The sequence below is a fragment of the Scardinius erythrophthalmus genome, assembly GCF_964197995.2.
Source record: "Scardinius erythrophthalmus genome assembly, chromosome: 2".
NCBI lineage: Eukaryota > Metazoa > Chordata > Actinopteri > Cypriniformes > Leuciscidae > Scardinius > Scardinius erythrophthalmus.
The window spans coordinates 5,894,531-5,910,973 of record NC_138222.1 but is presented as its reverse complement, the minus strand read 5'-3'; the positions used below and the strand labels follow the sequence as shown (position 1 = coordinate 5,910,973).

Sequence of the window (16,443 nt, the reverse complement as noted above, 5' to 3'; positions counted from 1 at the left end):
TGATCCAATTCGTCAAGTATAGTATTATGAGTGTGTATTCCATAGGAGAGAGTGTATTGTGTATTTATGAATCTTGATCTGTTTTTTTTTGTGTGTGTTTGGGATATTATCCCATTATATTGGGATGTCCATCCTGGAATGACCAAGCTCATGGTTCAGTGATCAAAATCAGTCATTTGTTTTAGAAAGCTTCAGTGGTATATTATTACTGTGAACCTGTTTAAAGTGTATTATTATATGCAAGATAAACTAAATGCTTGTGACTGTGTGTGTTGTTGTGTCAGGCTTGTTGCTCTCCGACTCTCTCTGTTCTCTGACTCCACCTGCTGCTTAAACTGAGGATGTGTGTATTAACAGTTTCACTTATTTCATTTTTATATATATATATATATATATATATATATATATATATATATATATATATATATATATATTTTTTTTTTTTTTTTTTATGCAAGTAATGTCAACCTTTAGTAATTTAATACTGAATGAATTTGAACTTTTGGTAACACTTTACTTGCATTTATATTTAATCATTTAGCAGAAGCTTTTATCCAAAGCGACTTACAAATGCCTTTATGCATAATGCATTAAAGGTATACATAATGTACTTTATAATGCATTATATCTTTAATAAATAATTGTGAGCAAAGCTAAAATTCATTATAATATATTTCAGATTCGTTGTTACATCTGAAATTGGTTGTTTGTCATGTGTTTTAGTGCATTATACTTTCTAAAGGTGTGTTCAGTAAATAGATAAAGTGTGGTTACATTTATTAATGCATTATAAGGTGCATTAAAAGGCGTAATTAATGCATTAAACATAGTTTAGTAAAGGAAAAGTGTTACTGAACACTTTTTTTTTTCTAAATGCTTTATCACAGACGTTTTACTTGCACTGATTTTTTATTTTATTTTACTTTTTTATGATTTCCACCTTTTTAATAAAAGGTTTTCACCAGGAAAAAAAAACAAAGACCAAGTGAGAAACTTTTATTTCAGTAGTTTGGTTGGTATTCAAAAATATGAATAGAAATGATAAGCTGCAGTCCGAGCATTTCTGGACTTATAGACTTTTATCTATTTACATCCAGAACAATAATGAGCTATCTTCTCTATCTCTCTATCTATCTGAAAAACAGATAGAGCTTATTAAGACTTGAGTTGAGAACAGTATCTTTTTCATTCTGTAGTGTAGTGTCACTTTGATAATATTGTACTGATATAGTACATGTACGCTCGCACTCACCCACTCACTCACTCACTAAAAGGCAAAATAATCTTTGTAAAACCTTCCACAAACACTCCCATAAAAGAGCTAGCTGTTAAAAAACAAGCACAAAGAGCCACAGAAAACAACACGGCAAAGTGTTTTCCTGCACGTGGCTGAAAAGCGATCTGGGATACGGTGGACCGCACTAGAAGATGTTCGGCAGTAAACGGTAGGGCACAGCGGTGGTGTAGCGCTCCCAGTCCTTGCCGTACTTGTTTCCGCAGCGGTGCTCATCACGAATGCAGCGGTGCACCAGAAGGATGGTCATGTAGACGATGTAAAAATAGGGCAGTAAGTGATCTCCACCACAGGCCATGCAATACGCCAGTGAGCCCATCAAGTCGCCCGTGTAGTTCATGTGGCGAGCCACTCCCCAAAACCCCGAGGTCATCAGTTTGCTCTTGTGAAGGCCGCCGTCGGCCGATCGGTAGGAACACTCCACAAAGGTGGGCTTCTTACCCCAGATTTTGCAGTTCCCCTCTGTGCGACGGAAAAGGTCTTTCTGGTGGTTGGTTGAGCGGAAGATGTAGTAGCCCATCAGACCCAGGATGAGGACGCCTGTGGCGTGGGGCGTAGAAAGCTGGATGGGGTTGTAGACCAGGTAAAGGCCCTAAAGAACAAGAACATGAATCAAGATCTACATGTCATTACTCTCCTATTGAAGCTGTGTATGAGGTGAAGGATCAGCTAAAATATTAGAGCTGCACGATTACAAGATGGCGATGGCGATTCAAACACCATGTGATCTTATTCCTAAATGACATTGAGGATGTCTATTAAACCTTTGACAAGTACGATCACAGCGAACATCTGCATTGGCGCTGCCGCTGACCCAGAGAGAGCAGTAGTCCTGAACAGGTATATTCGACTGTAAAAAAAGATGGACGACTATGGCAAGCCGTTTTAACTTTTATTAATTTCCAGGATATGAATTCTTGATATCAACAATTCAATTTTCACTAGTTCAAATTATAGTTATTGATATCAGGAATTAGATTTATACTAGTAACAATGGCAATTTTTGATATCAGAAATGACATTTCCACTAGTAACAATGCTAATTCTTGATATCAACAATTATATTTTTACTAGTTAAAATGCTCATTCTAGATATCAAGAATTTAATTTCAACTAGTAAAAACTATAATTCTTGATATCTGTATAATAATTGTATTTTCACTAGTGAAATGTCACCATAGGCTGCCACTCAAATTCAATTGTTGATATCAAGAATTGATTTCTTACTAGTTAAAATTCCGAATACACATATCAGCTTTGTATTTCTTAATAGTAGAAATATAATTTTTGATATCAATAATTACGTGGTTACTAGTAAAAATGTCTATTCTAGATATCAACAATTGAATTGCTTCTAGTATAAATGTTAATTTTTGATATCTGAAAATGTATTTCTGATATCAATATAATTTCAGATATCTAAAATGGCTTTCTTACTAGTAACAATCACATTCATGTTATCAGAAATTAAAATTGTCACTAGTGAAAATGGAATTATTGATATCAAAAATGAACATTGTTACTAGTAGCAATTCAATTGTTGATATCAAGAATAGACATTTCAACTAGTGACAATTGAATTCTTGATATCAAAAATAAAGGTTTTCACAAGAATTGTATTTCTGATATGTGAAATTGGAATTTCAACTAGTAAGAAATCAATTCTTGATATCAACAATTGATTTTGAATGGCTGCCTATGGTGACATTTCACTAGTGAAAATACAATTACAGATATCAAGAATTATAGTTTTTACTAGTTGAAATTCAATTCTTGATATCTAGAATGAGCATTTTAACTAGTAAAAATGTAATTGTTGATATCAAGAATTAGCATTGTTACTAGTGGAAATGTAATTTCTGATATCAAAAATTGTCATTGCAACTAGTATAAATCTAATTCCTGATATCAATAACTATAATTTGAACTAGTGAAAATTGAATTGTTGATATCAAGAATCTATCTCCTGGAAATTAATAAAAGTTAAAACGGTTCCCCTTCGTTACGGGGAACTCCCGCTGCGTCGAATACAACGCTACGGGGAATTCCAATCTGGATTGGTGTGCGTCATCGTGCGTCATGACGTTGCATGTGACGGTGACCCGGACGCTATATAAGGGTCACAGGAACAAGGAAATGACAGCTTCTGTTCTTCAGCAGCGTTCTATGTCAAACTGTACGTCTTATTTGGTGTTGTCTGTCAAATCTACTATGGCGAAGGCAGTGTGCGTCTCCTTGATTTAAGAAAAATTAAAGAAGCAAGGATGGCGCACACTTGCTTTGTGGTGTTGGGTTGTGAGCGGAGCTTGCACGGACAGTTCTCGAGGGCACTGTCTATTTTGTGCAAACTGAAAGGATTCTGTGACTGGGATCTCGCGTTTGCCGAGGCAGCGCGTAGGTTTATGTCTGCATTGCAATACAGAATCTATAGTGGCTCGGATCTCGCGTTTGCCGAGGCAGCGCGTAGATTACAGGTCTGCAGGGTGTAGACTCTGAGTGTACTCTTCCGCTCCCGCCTGAGCCTGTTTAAAAATAATAAAATAGGCTTGCGTTCCTAGTGCATCAGCTCGCGTCTGTCGAGGCAGCGCGTTGTCTGTTTGCATTGGGTTCGCACGTGGAGCAGTGTTTACAGGTCTCGAGCACGGTTCGGAAGCCCGCGTCACTGTGGCTTCTTCCGACCGTGTTAAAGACCCGGTGTTTGATTTATTTGATTCTGAGGAGTCAGATACTATCAACACTGAATCACGAATATTCACCACATTATGAGGAGTTGCTGGAGAAAGACTGGGGCTGTAATGAAATTAAATGTTTGGTAATTTAATAAGAAGGAAGCGTCTAAAAAGAGTGCTTCCTGCAAACCCAGTCAAAATCCTTGTGTCAGAGTCTTCCTTTTTCAAACGATCTCCATACTGAGGTACTGAGATTGTGGAATAATTGAAGAGGAAAATTAAAGGGGAATTTAATGATGCAGGGGGTAGAAGAATATTTCTCCCAGATATCGTATTACCTCTGATGACTCAGACACGTCCCTCTAAAATTAAAGTGGAGCTAATATAAATATTATCTCGAATTTGGTAGGGAAGGCTTATATGGAGGACAGTCACCAGCTCCTCATATTCTGGGAAGTCACCTCTTCCCCTCCCCTTCCCCCTGTACAGGGCTCGGGGTCAGAGGAGACGTTCTCATAAAAAAAAAAAAAAAAAAAAGTATTATTTTCGGTTAGTTCCTGCCGGTCTATCGCTTCAGGTCACCGAATCTCAAAACCTGAGGTCAGTCTCGAGGGACTGATCTCCTTATTAGATTATTCATCGGTTACGTCCTGCCAGTAAACTGCTTCAGACCACCGATAAGCACATTATATCACCTGAGACTAACCCAGAGAAATTGATTCCTCTTGTAGATTGTTTAGACGCCTGGTCAGGCCTTCCGAATATATCTAAATGGACCCTGGGTATAGTTAAAGGATATAAAATCCAGTTTAAAGTAAGACCACCCGATTTTAACGGGGTATTTCAGACACTGGTTTTCTCACATCAGCGCCAGGTGATGGAAAATGAAGTTGAATCTTTTTTAGCAAAAGCAATAGAAATTGCCCCTAATCAGGAGAGGGATTCAGGTTTTTACTGCCGTTACTTCATTGTTCCGAAAAAGGATGGTGGACTTCATCCTATTGTAGATCTTAGAGTATTGAATAAATCTTTGAGGAGATTTAGTTTCAATATGCTCACTATACCCAGTATCATTCAGCAAATCAGATCTGAAGACTGGCTTGTGACATAGATCTCATGGATGCTTATTTTCATAACTTCATCATCCATTATCATAGGAAGTTCCTTAGGTTCGCTTTTGGGGGGAAAAGCTTACCAATATAGGGTTCTTCCTTTCGGCCTAACTCTATCCCCTTGCACTTTCTGTATGGATGCTGCCCTTGCTCCACTGAGACTTCAGGGGAACCGCATCCTAAATTATTAGATGACTGGCTTATTCTGGCAGAACCAGAGACGCTAGCAATCCAACATCGAGATGTTGTTTTGCGTCATCTTCAGTGCTTGGGGCTAAGGCTCAATGTCAAGAAAAGTTCTCTGTCTCCTCTTCAAAGAATAACATTTCTTGGAGCTGAGTGGGACTCGCAATCTATGCAAGTTCACTTGACCCAGCCACGTATTTAAAGTATCGTGGCTGCAGTTAGAGCTATCAGGTTAGGCCAGGCCATCACTGTCAAACATTTTCAAAGAATTTTGGGCCTTATGGCAACCGCATCAGTAGTGATTCTACTCGGCTTGCTTCATATGAGGGCCCTACAGTGGTGGCTCAGGACCAGGGGGTTTTCCCCAAGGGGCAACCCCTTCCGTACGATTAGAGTTACGTCCAGATAACCTCGTTCTCTAGTCATATGGAAAGACATACGGTTCCTGTCCCAAGGCCAGGTGCTTGGAGCTTCGTGTCCCAGAAAAATTCTGACCACGGATGCTTCCCGCATGGGCTGGGGTGCGGTCATGGAGGGCCGGTACACCCGCGGGGTCTGGAAGGACCATCACCTCGCATGGCACATCAGTTGCCTGGAGATGCTGGCAGTATTCTTTGCCCTTAGGCATTTCCTTCCAGACCTCAGAGGCCATCAGGTCCTTGTTAGGTCTGATAATATATCGGTGGTCTTCTACATCAACCATCAGGGGGGCTTGAGGTCTCGTCCTCTGTGCAAATTGGCCCATCATATTCTATTATGGTCTAAGGACAAATTTCTCTCTGTGAGGGCCATGTATATACCTGGGGTTGATAATGTGGGAGCAGACACCCTGTCGAGGCAGGGGCCCAGGCCAGGGGAATGGAGGCTCCACCCCGAGGTGGTGGAGCTTATATCGGAGAAATTCGGCCAGGCGGAGGTAGATTTATTCGCTTCTCATGAGAATTCTCATTGCCCGCTCTGGTTCTCTCTCTCGCATCCAGCCCCGTTGGGTCTGGAGGCCATGGTACAGACGTGGCCGAGGCAACGTCTGTACGCCTTTTCCCCCGGTCGCTCTACTCCCTGGAGTTCTGGAGAGGGTCAGAGGATTTTGAGTAGATCTTATTCTCGAAAAACCACACTGGCCTTCTCGAATAGGGTGATCTGGTGGCCGAGGTCATCAGATCAGCTACCTCCAGAACTCCCCGGCTCAGGAAGTTTTAATTGAGTTAGCTGGACCCAGCCTTTTACTGCCCTATGGCTTCAGTACTGGGATTCTTCTATACTCTAATCGGGACCTCTCGTCCACGCTCAGAGCCGCTATGGCGCCTACGGCCTCCGTATGCTCTCAGGGTGGTCCACCCGGGTCGTCCCATGACCTCCATATTTCCCTGTAGCCTTCTAGGATGAATCCTGTTATCCTTGCAGGCTGACAGGTCTGTGGAAAGAAAAGCCCCTGTCGGTTCTGCGGGATACGTGTATATATGTCAGATTAAAAGAAAATCTACATATTTTGGAAATCTGTTAGCTTTCTAGTAGGAAATTTCCCCGGTCACCAATAAGGGTACCGGAGGCTATCTTATGATTTCCTCTGGCTCTTCATCCTTCGTTGCTATAAGTGTGACAGGAGAGCCTTCTAGGCTTTTAGGGTTATCCATTAATGGTGCCTTGGAGTCAGTGTCCTGCCTTTTTAGGCATATGTATATATTGGACCTCACTTCTGAGGCTGTTAACTCAGCCTTTTTCTTACACCAAAAAAGACAAGAATAAAATTCTTAGTATAGTGGGTTCTATAAATTCTCCCCTGTCCTTAGCAATGATCCTCACCTTCAGAGTGCTTTCTGCCTCTGTATGCTGCGTCAGAATCTGGATGAACCCTGTCTCTGCAGGCTATCATATTAAATTGCTTAGAGCCTTTATTCGGCTCCGCAGAGTATATCTATATAGGGTATTAAATGGGAGTTTGTTAGCTTTCTTTGAGATATTTCTCCCCGGTGACCAAGGTACCGGAGGCTATTCTAAAAATTCCTCAACTCTTCATCCTTCGTTGCATGTACGGTGTAAGCAAGAGAGCCTCTTAGGCTTCCAGAGATTATCCACTAAAAAGGGGTGTTAGGAGTTAAGTGTTCTGCCTGTCATTAATCAGGCCTATCTACTTGGACCTTAATATCGAGGTTGCTGATGCGACCTTCCCTTTGTACACCAAACAAGAAAGAATAAAATTCTTAGCACAGTTGGATCTTTCACTCTCCCTTGCTTTAGTGCTCTTGAGTGTGCCAGATGCTTCACACCCAGGGCGCTTGTTCTCTGTGGGGGCTAGCTGGTACTCGTTCCCCGTAGCGTTGTATTCGACGCAGCGGGAGTTCCCCGTAACGAAGGGGAACGTCTCGGGTTACTGGATGTAACCCTGGTTCCCCGAGAGAGGGGAACGAGACGCTGCGTCCCCTCTCCCCACCTTCGGGGCGCCCTGAGAACAGCTGCTTTGAACCTTTTTCGAAGCTGTCATTTCCTTGTTCCTGTGACCCTTATATAGCGTCCGGGTCACCGTCACATGCAACGTCATGACGCACGATGACGCACACCAATCCAGATTGGAATAGTTGTATAGTGACTTCAGATAACGCATGCCGAAGGCATTCCCCGTAGCGTTGTATTCGACGCAGCATCTCGTTCCCCTCTCTCGGGGAACCAGGGTTACATCCAGTAACCCGAGACGTTTGCCATAGTACGACGTGTCTCTACATCCTTACACTGTAGAAAAAAAGCCAAAATATTTTAGAAATAACTACTGACATCTTAAGTCTGAGCAGTAGTAATCGTGAGGTGGTATCGCGGTCCCGCCCATATTCCCGCAGACTTAGTCGCATTGGAAAAAGGTTATTGCAAAAACAAAAACTTGAACATACTGTGGGTCTGTGTGATAAAAACTACCTTAATTGACAGAAATCTGCATCTGAAAAAAATGATATGAAGTGCAATTGGATTTTTTAGTTTGGCTCGCAACGTTTGATTACATGAAGAGGGCGGGTTTATGCCCTATACTGCGGCCAGCCACCAGGGGGTGATCAAAATGTTTTGGTTTGTGTGCGGCACACTTGATAGGTATGAAACAGCTTTACAAACAGTCTTTTGAACCACACAGGATCATTATTTCTGTTACAATAATACAAATGATCACAGGAGGACTGGGATAAAACTACATAATTCTGTTGAGTTTTTGAGCAAAGTTCAATTACATCGTTACACCAGTAGGTGGCGACAAGTGACTGTTAAAAAGTGTTTGTCACTGAATCATTCTTTCAAGAGATTCGTTCAAAAATTGCTGATTCATCCAGTTATGAAACAAGTGAAGTGAGTCATTGAATCATTCATTCAACCCGATTAAAAAAAGAAAAAAACATTAATTAAAATGAATTAAAACTGCAGGAATTAACATTTTGTCAGAGCAGAACCTCTAGTAAATTACGTTATTTTGTTTAGTCGTCTCTTCAGAATCGTGCTCTCTATTGTAAACAAAAACAATTCACCCTTCGCCAAGAGTTTGATTGACAGGCGATCTGACAAATCATAATCCGCCATCCACCAATTTTGTGTCAGACAAAGCAGTCAGGAGTTAGTAGATTAACGTCGGTAGACTTGAACTTGAAAAACGGTGTGTACTGACGTCTTTTCACGGTTGAAACAACATACCTTCTGATGTTCATTCATGCTTTATTTGATGCTTATAAATGAACTAGAAGGAAGAGATGATCGGTTCACGATTGGCGCTACAGCGATCTGTCACGACACATTAAAGAGCCACAAAAAGGTATTTATTGTTTAAATTTCTTCAAGAAAGGACTAAATTTTCTCCACTCTGTATTTTTCAAGAGAACATGATGTGTGGCGTGAGAGAGCCATGGCTTGTCGGACGTAGCAACAGTAACTAAAGAGGGCGGGTCTTTTCGAACGGTCAATTGTGATTCTAAATGTATTCAGAATCGTGCAGCTCGATAAAATAGTGAATCCAATATTACAGACGCCACAACCAACAGAAGACAAGCGCTGACACACACACCTGCAGTGTGTAGAGGAACGGGAGCCACACACAGTCTCCCCAGCCCAGGTACCAGCCAAAATGATCATGGCAGATGTCTATAGTCTTGAGGTACCAGGCTTCATTCCAGAAGAAGTCCAATACATAGATGGCCTTAGAGAAGAAAGAGGGCACATTAGTCATATGAGGTAGTGATGGGAATAATATGGATAAAAAATAAAAAAATAAAAAAAACACTTTATGAATCAATACAGATTTTTTTTTGCTAAATCTAGCCATAATCTGATCAATTGTGACTAATTAAATGTTATGCAACACTAAACCTTAGCTAAATTTGAACCCTGTAAAGCCTCCTGTACATTTCTAAGGCCTCTAAATGACCAACATGATCAAAACTTTGCTGAAAAACCTGTTGCACACATGCTTCTGTCGACTGATTGATATTTATACTTTTTTAGCAGGTAAAAACCTTTTTAGTATACTTTTAAAAACATGTTGTGGTTTGTGTGGGAAATGTTGCGGTATGCGTTTTACTGTGAAATCTTTCATAAAGTAATCATCAACTTTGGTTTACTTGATTATCCAAACTTATTTTTTTTTTTAGAAATAGATGCAAATTAGCTGAATGTGAGAAAGGGGCGGAGTTTAAGCCAACTAAATGAATGCACTTAAGTACAAAACACATCAACTTTTAGTGTATTGTATTTTGTACTGAAGTATGAGCAATAGTTAAGTTGTTTTATAGCGCCACCTAGAGGCTCCATGACTCACTTGCAAAACATTGACCAGGATCATGGAGTTGGTCACGTAACCGTACAGCTCCTGCTGTTTGGCAGCATAGGATAAGTTAATCAGAGTCCACGCCACGATTCCCGGCCGGCCATTGAAGAAGAGCTTGAAGTCGAACCATTCTCCTATACGAGGGTTGAACTCTATTCCCATCATGTAGTTGTAGAAGATGTTGCCTGTGAATTTACTGCAGATCAAACACGAACAAGACGTTTGAACATTTTATTACAGGAATCAACAGGGTTTTTGTAGATTTTAGGAAGGTCGATATAAGACTTTTTAAAGACCAAGTAAAGAAAATCTAAGGAATAAAGTCAAGGGAACACAACATGTGCTCTACATGTAAATGTTGAGGGAGAAACCTCAGTATTTGAGGTTCTTCTTCAGTATTTGTGTCTTGTTTTCCAGTGCAAATATCTAAAGATTCTTAAATCAAGATACATTTACTGGAGAAGCAAAGTGGTATAGGGTAAGAAGTTGTCTTGTTTTCTGTTAAATTGATCAAAATGAAGTGAGTTTATGATTAAAATAAATTCAAAACCATTGACATATATTTGTTTTTGTTTTAATTTTGTCTTAATGTCTCAGAAAATAAGAGTTCATATCTTAATTTTGCTTCTCCAGTAAATATATCCTGATTTAAAAATGTTTAGATATCTGTACTGGAAAACAAGACACACAAACTGAGGAAGATATTAACTTTTTTGCAGTGCATGCATCATTTAATGCCATGACTTTATGAAGTGAAGCCTTTTGCTCTGATTTAAGATGATTTTAAGGCCTTAAATTGTGGAATTAAGACTTTTAAAGACTTTAGTCATCCTTTAATCGAAGCTGATTAACCCTGAATATTTTTTTTTTATTACTGAAGCCATGTCTAGGAAATAGCTTACAAAGAATGTGCGTTGTTCTTGTTCTTTTTGGTTTCAATTGAAATTATACGTGGAAAAAGATCTAAAATGATGTTACGTGGATTCATTCGTTGAGGATCTGTGTAGACTATTGTATGTTCAGTAAATAATCAGAATGTGTTTTCTCACCAGTCCTCCGGGTTGGTAGGGAACAGATAAGCCTTTATGAAAGCGAAAGTGGACACGGCGTAGCCGAGGATGTTGGTGCACCATAACAGAGGGATCCAGTTGTCAATGATGATGGTTGGTGAAAACCAGTGGAAGTATTGAGCGTTAGCCACCCACAAAACATGAGTGATTATCCAGCACTGCAGACCGTTGACCTCGTACTTATTAATCAAACCTGACAATAAGAGAGAAGGCAACACATCCATATTACATCAGTGAAATATGAATTAAAGTATCAAGAATAATTACGTCTCTTCTGCTCACCAAGGCTGCATTTATTTGATCAAAAATACAGAAAAAAATATAATATTGTGAAATATTATTACAATCTAAAATGACTTATTTCTAATTGAATATATTTTCAAATGTAATTTATTCCTGTGATCAAAGCTAATTTTTTTTAGCATCATCACTCCAGTCTTCAGTGTCACATGATCCATCAGAAATTATTCTAATATGATGATTTGCTGCTCAAGAAATATTTCAGATTATTATCAATCTTGAAAACAGTTTTTGCTGCTTAATATTTCATGGAAGTTGTGATACACGACCATTTAAAAGTCTGGGGAAAGTAAGATCTTAAAAAATATATATAATAATAAAAAAATAATAATAATGACTAACTAACTAACTAACTAAATAAAAATAATATATATATATATTACTTTTATTCAACAGGGAAATTCATGATTCAAGTGATAATAAAGATACATGTTAAAAAGATTTCTATTTAAAAAAAAAATTTATTTTGTATCACAGTTTCCACAAAAAAATAAGCAGCAAAAACTGTTTTCAATATCAATAATACATATTAGAATGATTTCTGAAGGATCATGTGACAGTGAAGACTGAAGTAATGATGCTGAATTCAGCTTTGATCACAGGCATAACTATATTCAATTAGAAAACAAATATTTTAAAATGTTTAATCAAATATATTTAGCCTTGGAGAGTAAAATGATTAAAATCTGAATTATTCCAAACCTTTGTCCACCAGTGTACCACATCTTCCAAAAGCTAGTCAGAAGAGTAAATGTACATGAATATTTCTGATAAATGAATGATGTATTGTGTATGACCTGCAGGTGTTCGGGCGCCGTCCTGAACTCCTCCAGCGTAGCCTGGAATGATCTTATGCAGTAAATCTGGAACGCACATGTACAGCACCACCTAGTGTAGAGACAACCGGACCTCACAGTTCAAGGCCTGATCTTTCTCACTACAAATGGCATTTGTTCTGTAATTCTGCACACCTGAAATGTGACCCAGACTGCGTAGATCTTGGCAGCGGCCCATGTGAAGGAAGGGGCCCGGGTCCAGATGCTGAGCAGGGTGGCGTCACCGTTGTAGAGGTCCAGTAACGGATGGCTGATGGAGCACTGGTACTGATCACATGCCATGATGAAGAAAAACACGATGAAGGGGGCGAAGCACAGCAGCAGGATCACAGCGGTCAGAGAGAACCAGTCCACCTCCCTACAGGGAGCCACAGGTTATCAGGATATTCCAGGATATCGGATTTTTAGAATTGACGACATTGTCAGAATAATTTGTTACATTTAGGGATGCGCGATATATCGACCAGACCACCACATGTTCATTTTTAATGTTATCGTTATCGGTTCGATAAGAAAATCTGGCCGATATATTAATGTCTATAAATAATGTATTATTTCCTTCAGCGGAGACGCTTCAAATGCGCACTGTTTACCATGATGGTTTTAAATTGCTTGAAATATGATTGATATCACTTCAAAAAGGAAAATACGGCAGTAGTCTGTCATATAGGCTACATCAAATTATTATAAAAACATTATAATTGTGTGTTTGGGACATGGCTTTTAATGGTGAGACTTTTGTTTTTGCAACCAGGCTCTCAAAAATTTTATAAAAATCTGGATTTAGATTTATCGGCGGCAATCGGCTTTCAAATATAAAGAATTATTGTTTTCATTTTCATTTCGGTGCATCCCTAGATACATTTACGAACAGCTGTCCAAATATTCCACTGAAGATTCAACTTTATAGCGTAATTTATGTGTCTGAGTTTTGTGTTGCAACCGATTACTGAAGTGTAATTAAAAAAAAAAGACGATATTTTACATTTTAAAAACACTTTATTTGATACAATTAACAAACATTATTAAATTACATTACACTATGTTGTCCATTAGTATATTTTATTATACAGTTATTTAGTTCATTTATATTCAAACTGTCATGAAATACACGCATATAATTGTGTATTTGAATCTACATGTGTCTGGTCCGCTAACAATTGCATAAAGTTTATTAAAGCAATAGTTCATAAAAAAAATTACATTCTGTCATTATTTCCTCATGTCTTTTGAAACTTGTATGACTTGTATAACTGTAAATAATGCATTCATAACGCCAGTGTTATTGATTAGTAGATTCCTTAGGGTGGCACACACAAGATTAATTCATCTTCAGAATTCTGGGTTAAATCAGTAATTCACTTCAAAATAAAACTACTATCACACATACACTACCGTTCAAAAGTTTTAGATCGGTAAGATTTTTAATGTTTTTTAAAAGAAGTCTCTTCTGCTCACCAAGGCTGCATTTATTTGATAAAAAAAAAAAAACAGTCATATTGTGAAATATTATTACAATTTAAAACCTATGTTTTCTATGTGAATATACAGTAAAGTGTAATTTATTCCTGTGATCAAAGCTGAATGTTCAGCATCATTACTCCAGTCTTCAGTGTCACATGATCCTTCAGAAATCACTCTAATATGATGATCTGATGCTCAAAAAACATTTATGATTATTATCAATGTTGAAAACAGTTTTTTACCTTTTTATTTCATGATGCTATGATGAATAGAAAGTTCAAAAGAACAGCATTTAGCTGAAATCTAAAGCTTTTGTAACATTAAACACTACCGTTCAAAAGTTTGGGGTCAGTAAGAATTTTATTTTTATTTTTGGGGGAAAGAAATAAAATAAATCAATACTTTTATTCATCAAGGATGAGTTAAACTGATCAAAAGTGACAGTAAAAACATTTATAATGTTAGAAAATATTCTATTTTAAATAAATGTTGTTCTTTTGAACTTTCTATTCATCAAAGAATTTTTAAATAAAATTGCACACAACTGTTTTCAACATCGATAATAATAATGAATGTTTCTTGAGCATAAAATCACATTAGAGTGATTTCTGAAGGATCATGTGACACTGAAGACTGGAGTAATGATGCTGAACATTCAGCTTTGATCACAGGAATAAATTACACTTTACTGTATATTCACAGAGAAAACAGTCATTTTAAATTGTCACAATATTTCACAATAATACTGTTTTTTTTTTTTTTATCAAATAAATGCAGCCTTGAAGAGACTTCTTTTAAACATAAAAAATCTTACTGATCTAAAACTTTTGACCAGTAGTGTACATTATAATATTGAACCTGACCAAACCATGTGTTATGCACAGTATGCCTGACTTACTGAAACTACTACTGTCCGTCTACATGCAGTGTGTGTGTGCAGTGACTTACCATGCTCTTCCCCATTGAGCCGGCTCGTCTCCCCGGTCTTTCAGCCCTGCCTGTGCTCCATTAGAGCTTCCCTTCTGGCGCTTTCTCACAGCGTCGGCTGCCATCGTGGACGTCTGCGGGAGTGAGAATAGAAAGAGAGATGGGGGGGAAGAGCATAAGAATAACCTCTGAGATGGCAAACATGTGTCTGGCATTAGTGGAGAACAAAGTGCACTGTAGATAACAGATAACACAATGTAGGTGTTATGTATATATGTGCTAAATATGTTAAGAAATGACATTTGCATTAGCTGAAAATGTTAATGGGACAATCAATGGTTTTAAATAGCTTAGTTTATCATATAACATATCAGTTTTAGAGGAACGGGGTTGTTGCAATTAGAGCGGTGACATATAATGTTATCTATCTCTCCAACTGATAAGAGGTTATGAATTGTGTGGTTATGTTATGCAAGCAAAGATGGTTCCTCTGTCTATCTCAATCTTTTTTTTTAATCTTTTTTTTTAGGTTTATGGGTTTGTACTGTAGTCAACTGTAAACTTGTCTCGTCTTTTATTATATGAACATCTGCATAGGAACAACATGCAGATAATTGTACCATTCAGGGTTACATGGTTTCAAATATGCAATATCGTAATAATTTATGCAACAAAAAAATTATTGACTACTATGATGTACTTGTGTGCAAAAAAAAGATTGATAGTAATTAATGTTGTTCGTGTTTCATTGCAATATATATATAAATATAAATACAATGTAAAAACTTGTATGTACACAATAAGTGCATTGTATCAAATGATGATTCAATTAAATGTTAGTACATAGTAGTTAAAGACACTTTATATGAAATGGGTACAAAATTGAATAAAAAGGTGCATAGGATAATAAAAACAAAGCATGTTTAAAACTGTTAATATAAAAAATAATCAAAATCAATTCAGTTGTGGCAGTTTCCACTACAACGAAGGAAATTTGCGCTAATAAAGTTTTAATAAAAAGTTGCCAAAAAGGCAACATTTTCAGTGAAGACAATGCTGAGATGAAATGAAAGGTAAATATCACTTTTGTGTCGTACAAAAATTGTCCTGTCTATTTAGGACATAAAATGCTAGTTACTACATAGTTATAGGCTATGCGTCATTATTATTATTATTATTAAACACAATACGTTATTGTAGAGATTTGGTGGAACTGACGTTCATTAAATTTCAATAACATTTCATGACTTTTAAAGAGTTTATTGTCAGAAAATCAACAAAGCTGAAAGTGGCCAAAAACAGCCAATCATGTGTCACGCAGAGATGACGTCAAGGGTTACCGTGCGTCATTCTTCTGCCAAGAAAGGTGCTGTGTGTGTGAGCTTAATCCGCAATAAACCAACCGGATGAAAGTGAAACACGACTCCTGCCCTAACATGCTTACTAGAGTGTAAGATTATAGTTATCATATCAATGTCAGTCTCCAATGTGACAGTTGTAATTACCCCATCCATCTATAGTTAAGCGCTGCATACGTACGCACAACAGAAGAGAGATCTGTACATGCAACCTTGAAATATCGACTTAAAATAAAACGTAGATTTCAAATGCATAAAAGCTACTGTTCAAGAAGTAAAATAATGCTTACAGTTATAGAGGTGATGCTGCGCCACTTCACGCTGCCCAGATGTTCACAGTGTAACGAGCAAAGGGGAGACTCTGGCCCAATTCAAACTCCACCCATAGTCAACGCCCATGACAATTGATCCAATCAGAGAGAGACGAGCTGCATC

At 38.0% G+C, this 16,443-nt stretch overlaps 1 protein-coding gene across 1 annotated transcript; it reads right to left on the bottom strand.

The window, feature by feature from the left end:
* Positions 1-515: 515 nt before the first annotated feature.
* On the bottom strand, positions 516-16,405 carry dhcr7 (7-dehydrocholesterol reductase). Its single transcript, XM_081355271.1, has 8 exons — positions 16,299-16,405; positions 14,672-14,784; positions 12,395-12,617; positions 12,221-12,311; positions 11,103-11,316; positions 10,045-10,249; positions 9,295-9,426; positions 516-1,886 (listed from the first exon to the last, which is right to left on the bottom strand). The coding sequence occupies exons 2-8, from the start codon at positions 14,773-14,775 to the stop codon at positions 1,422-1,424; spliced, it is 1,434 nt and encodes a 477-aa protein (XP_081211397.1). The 5' UTR covers positions 14,776-14,784; positions 16,299-16,405; the 3' UTR covers positions 516-1,421.
* Between the last annotated feature and the right edge of the window lie 38 nt (positions 16,406-16,443).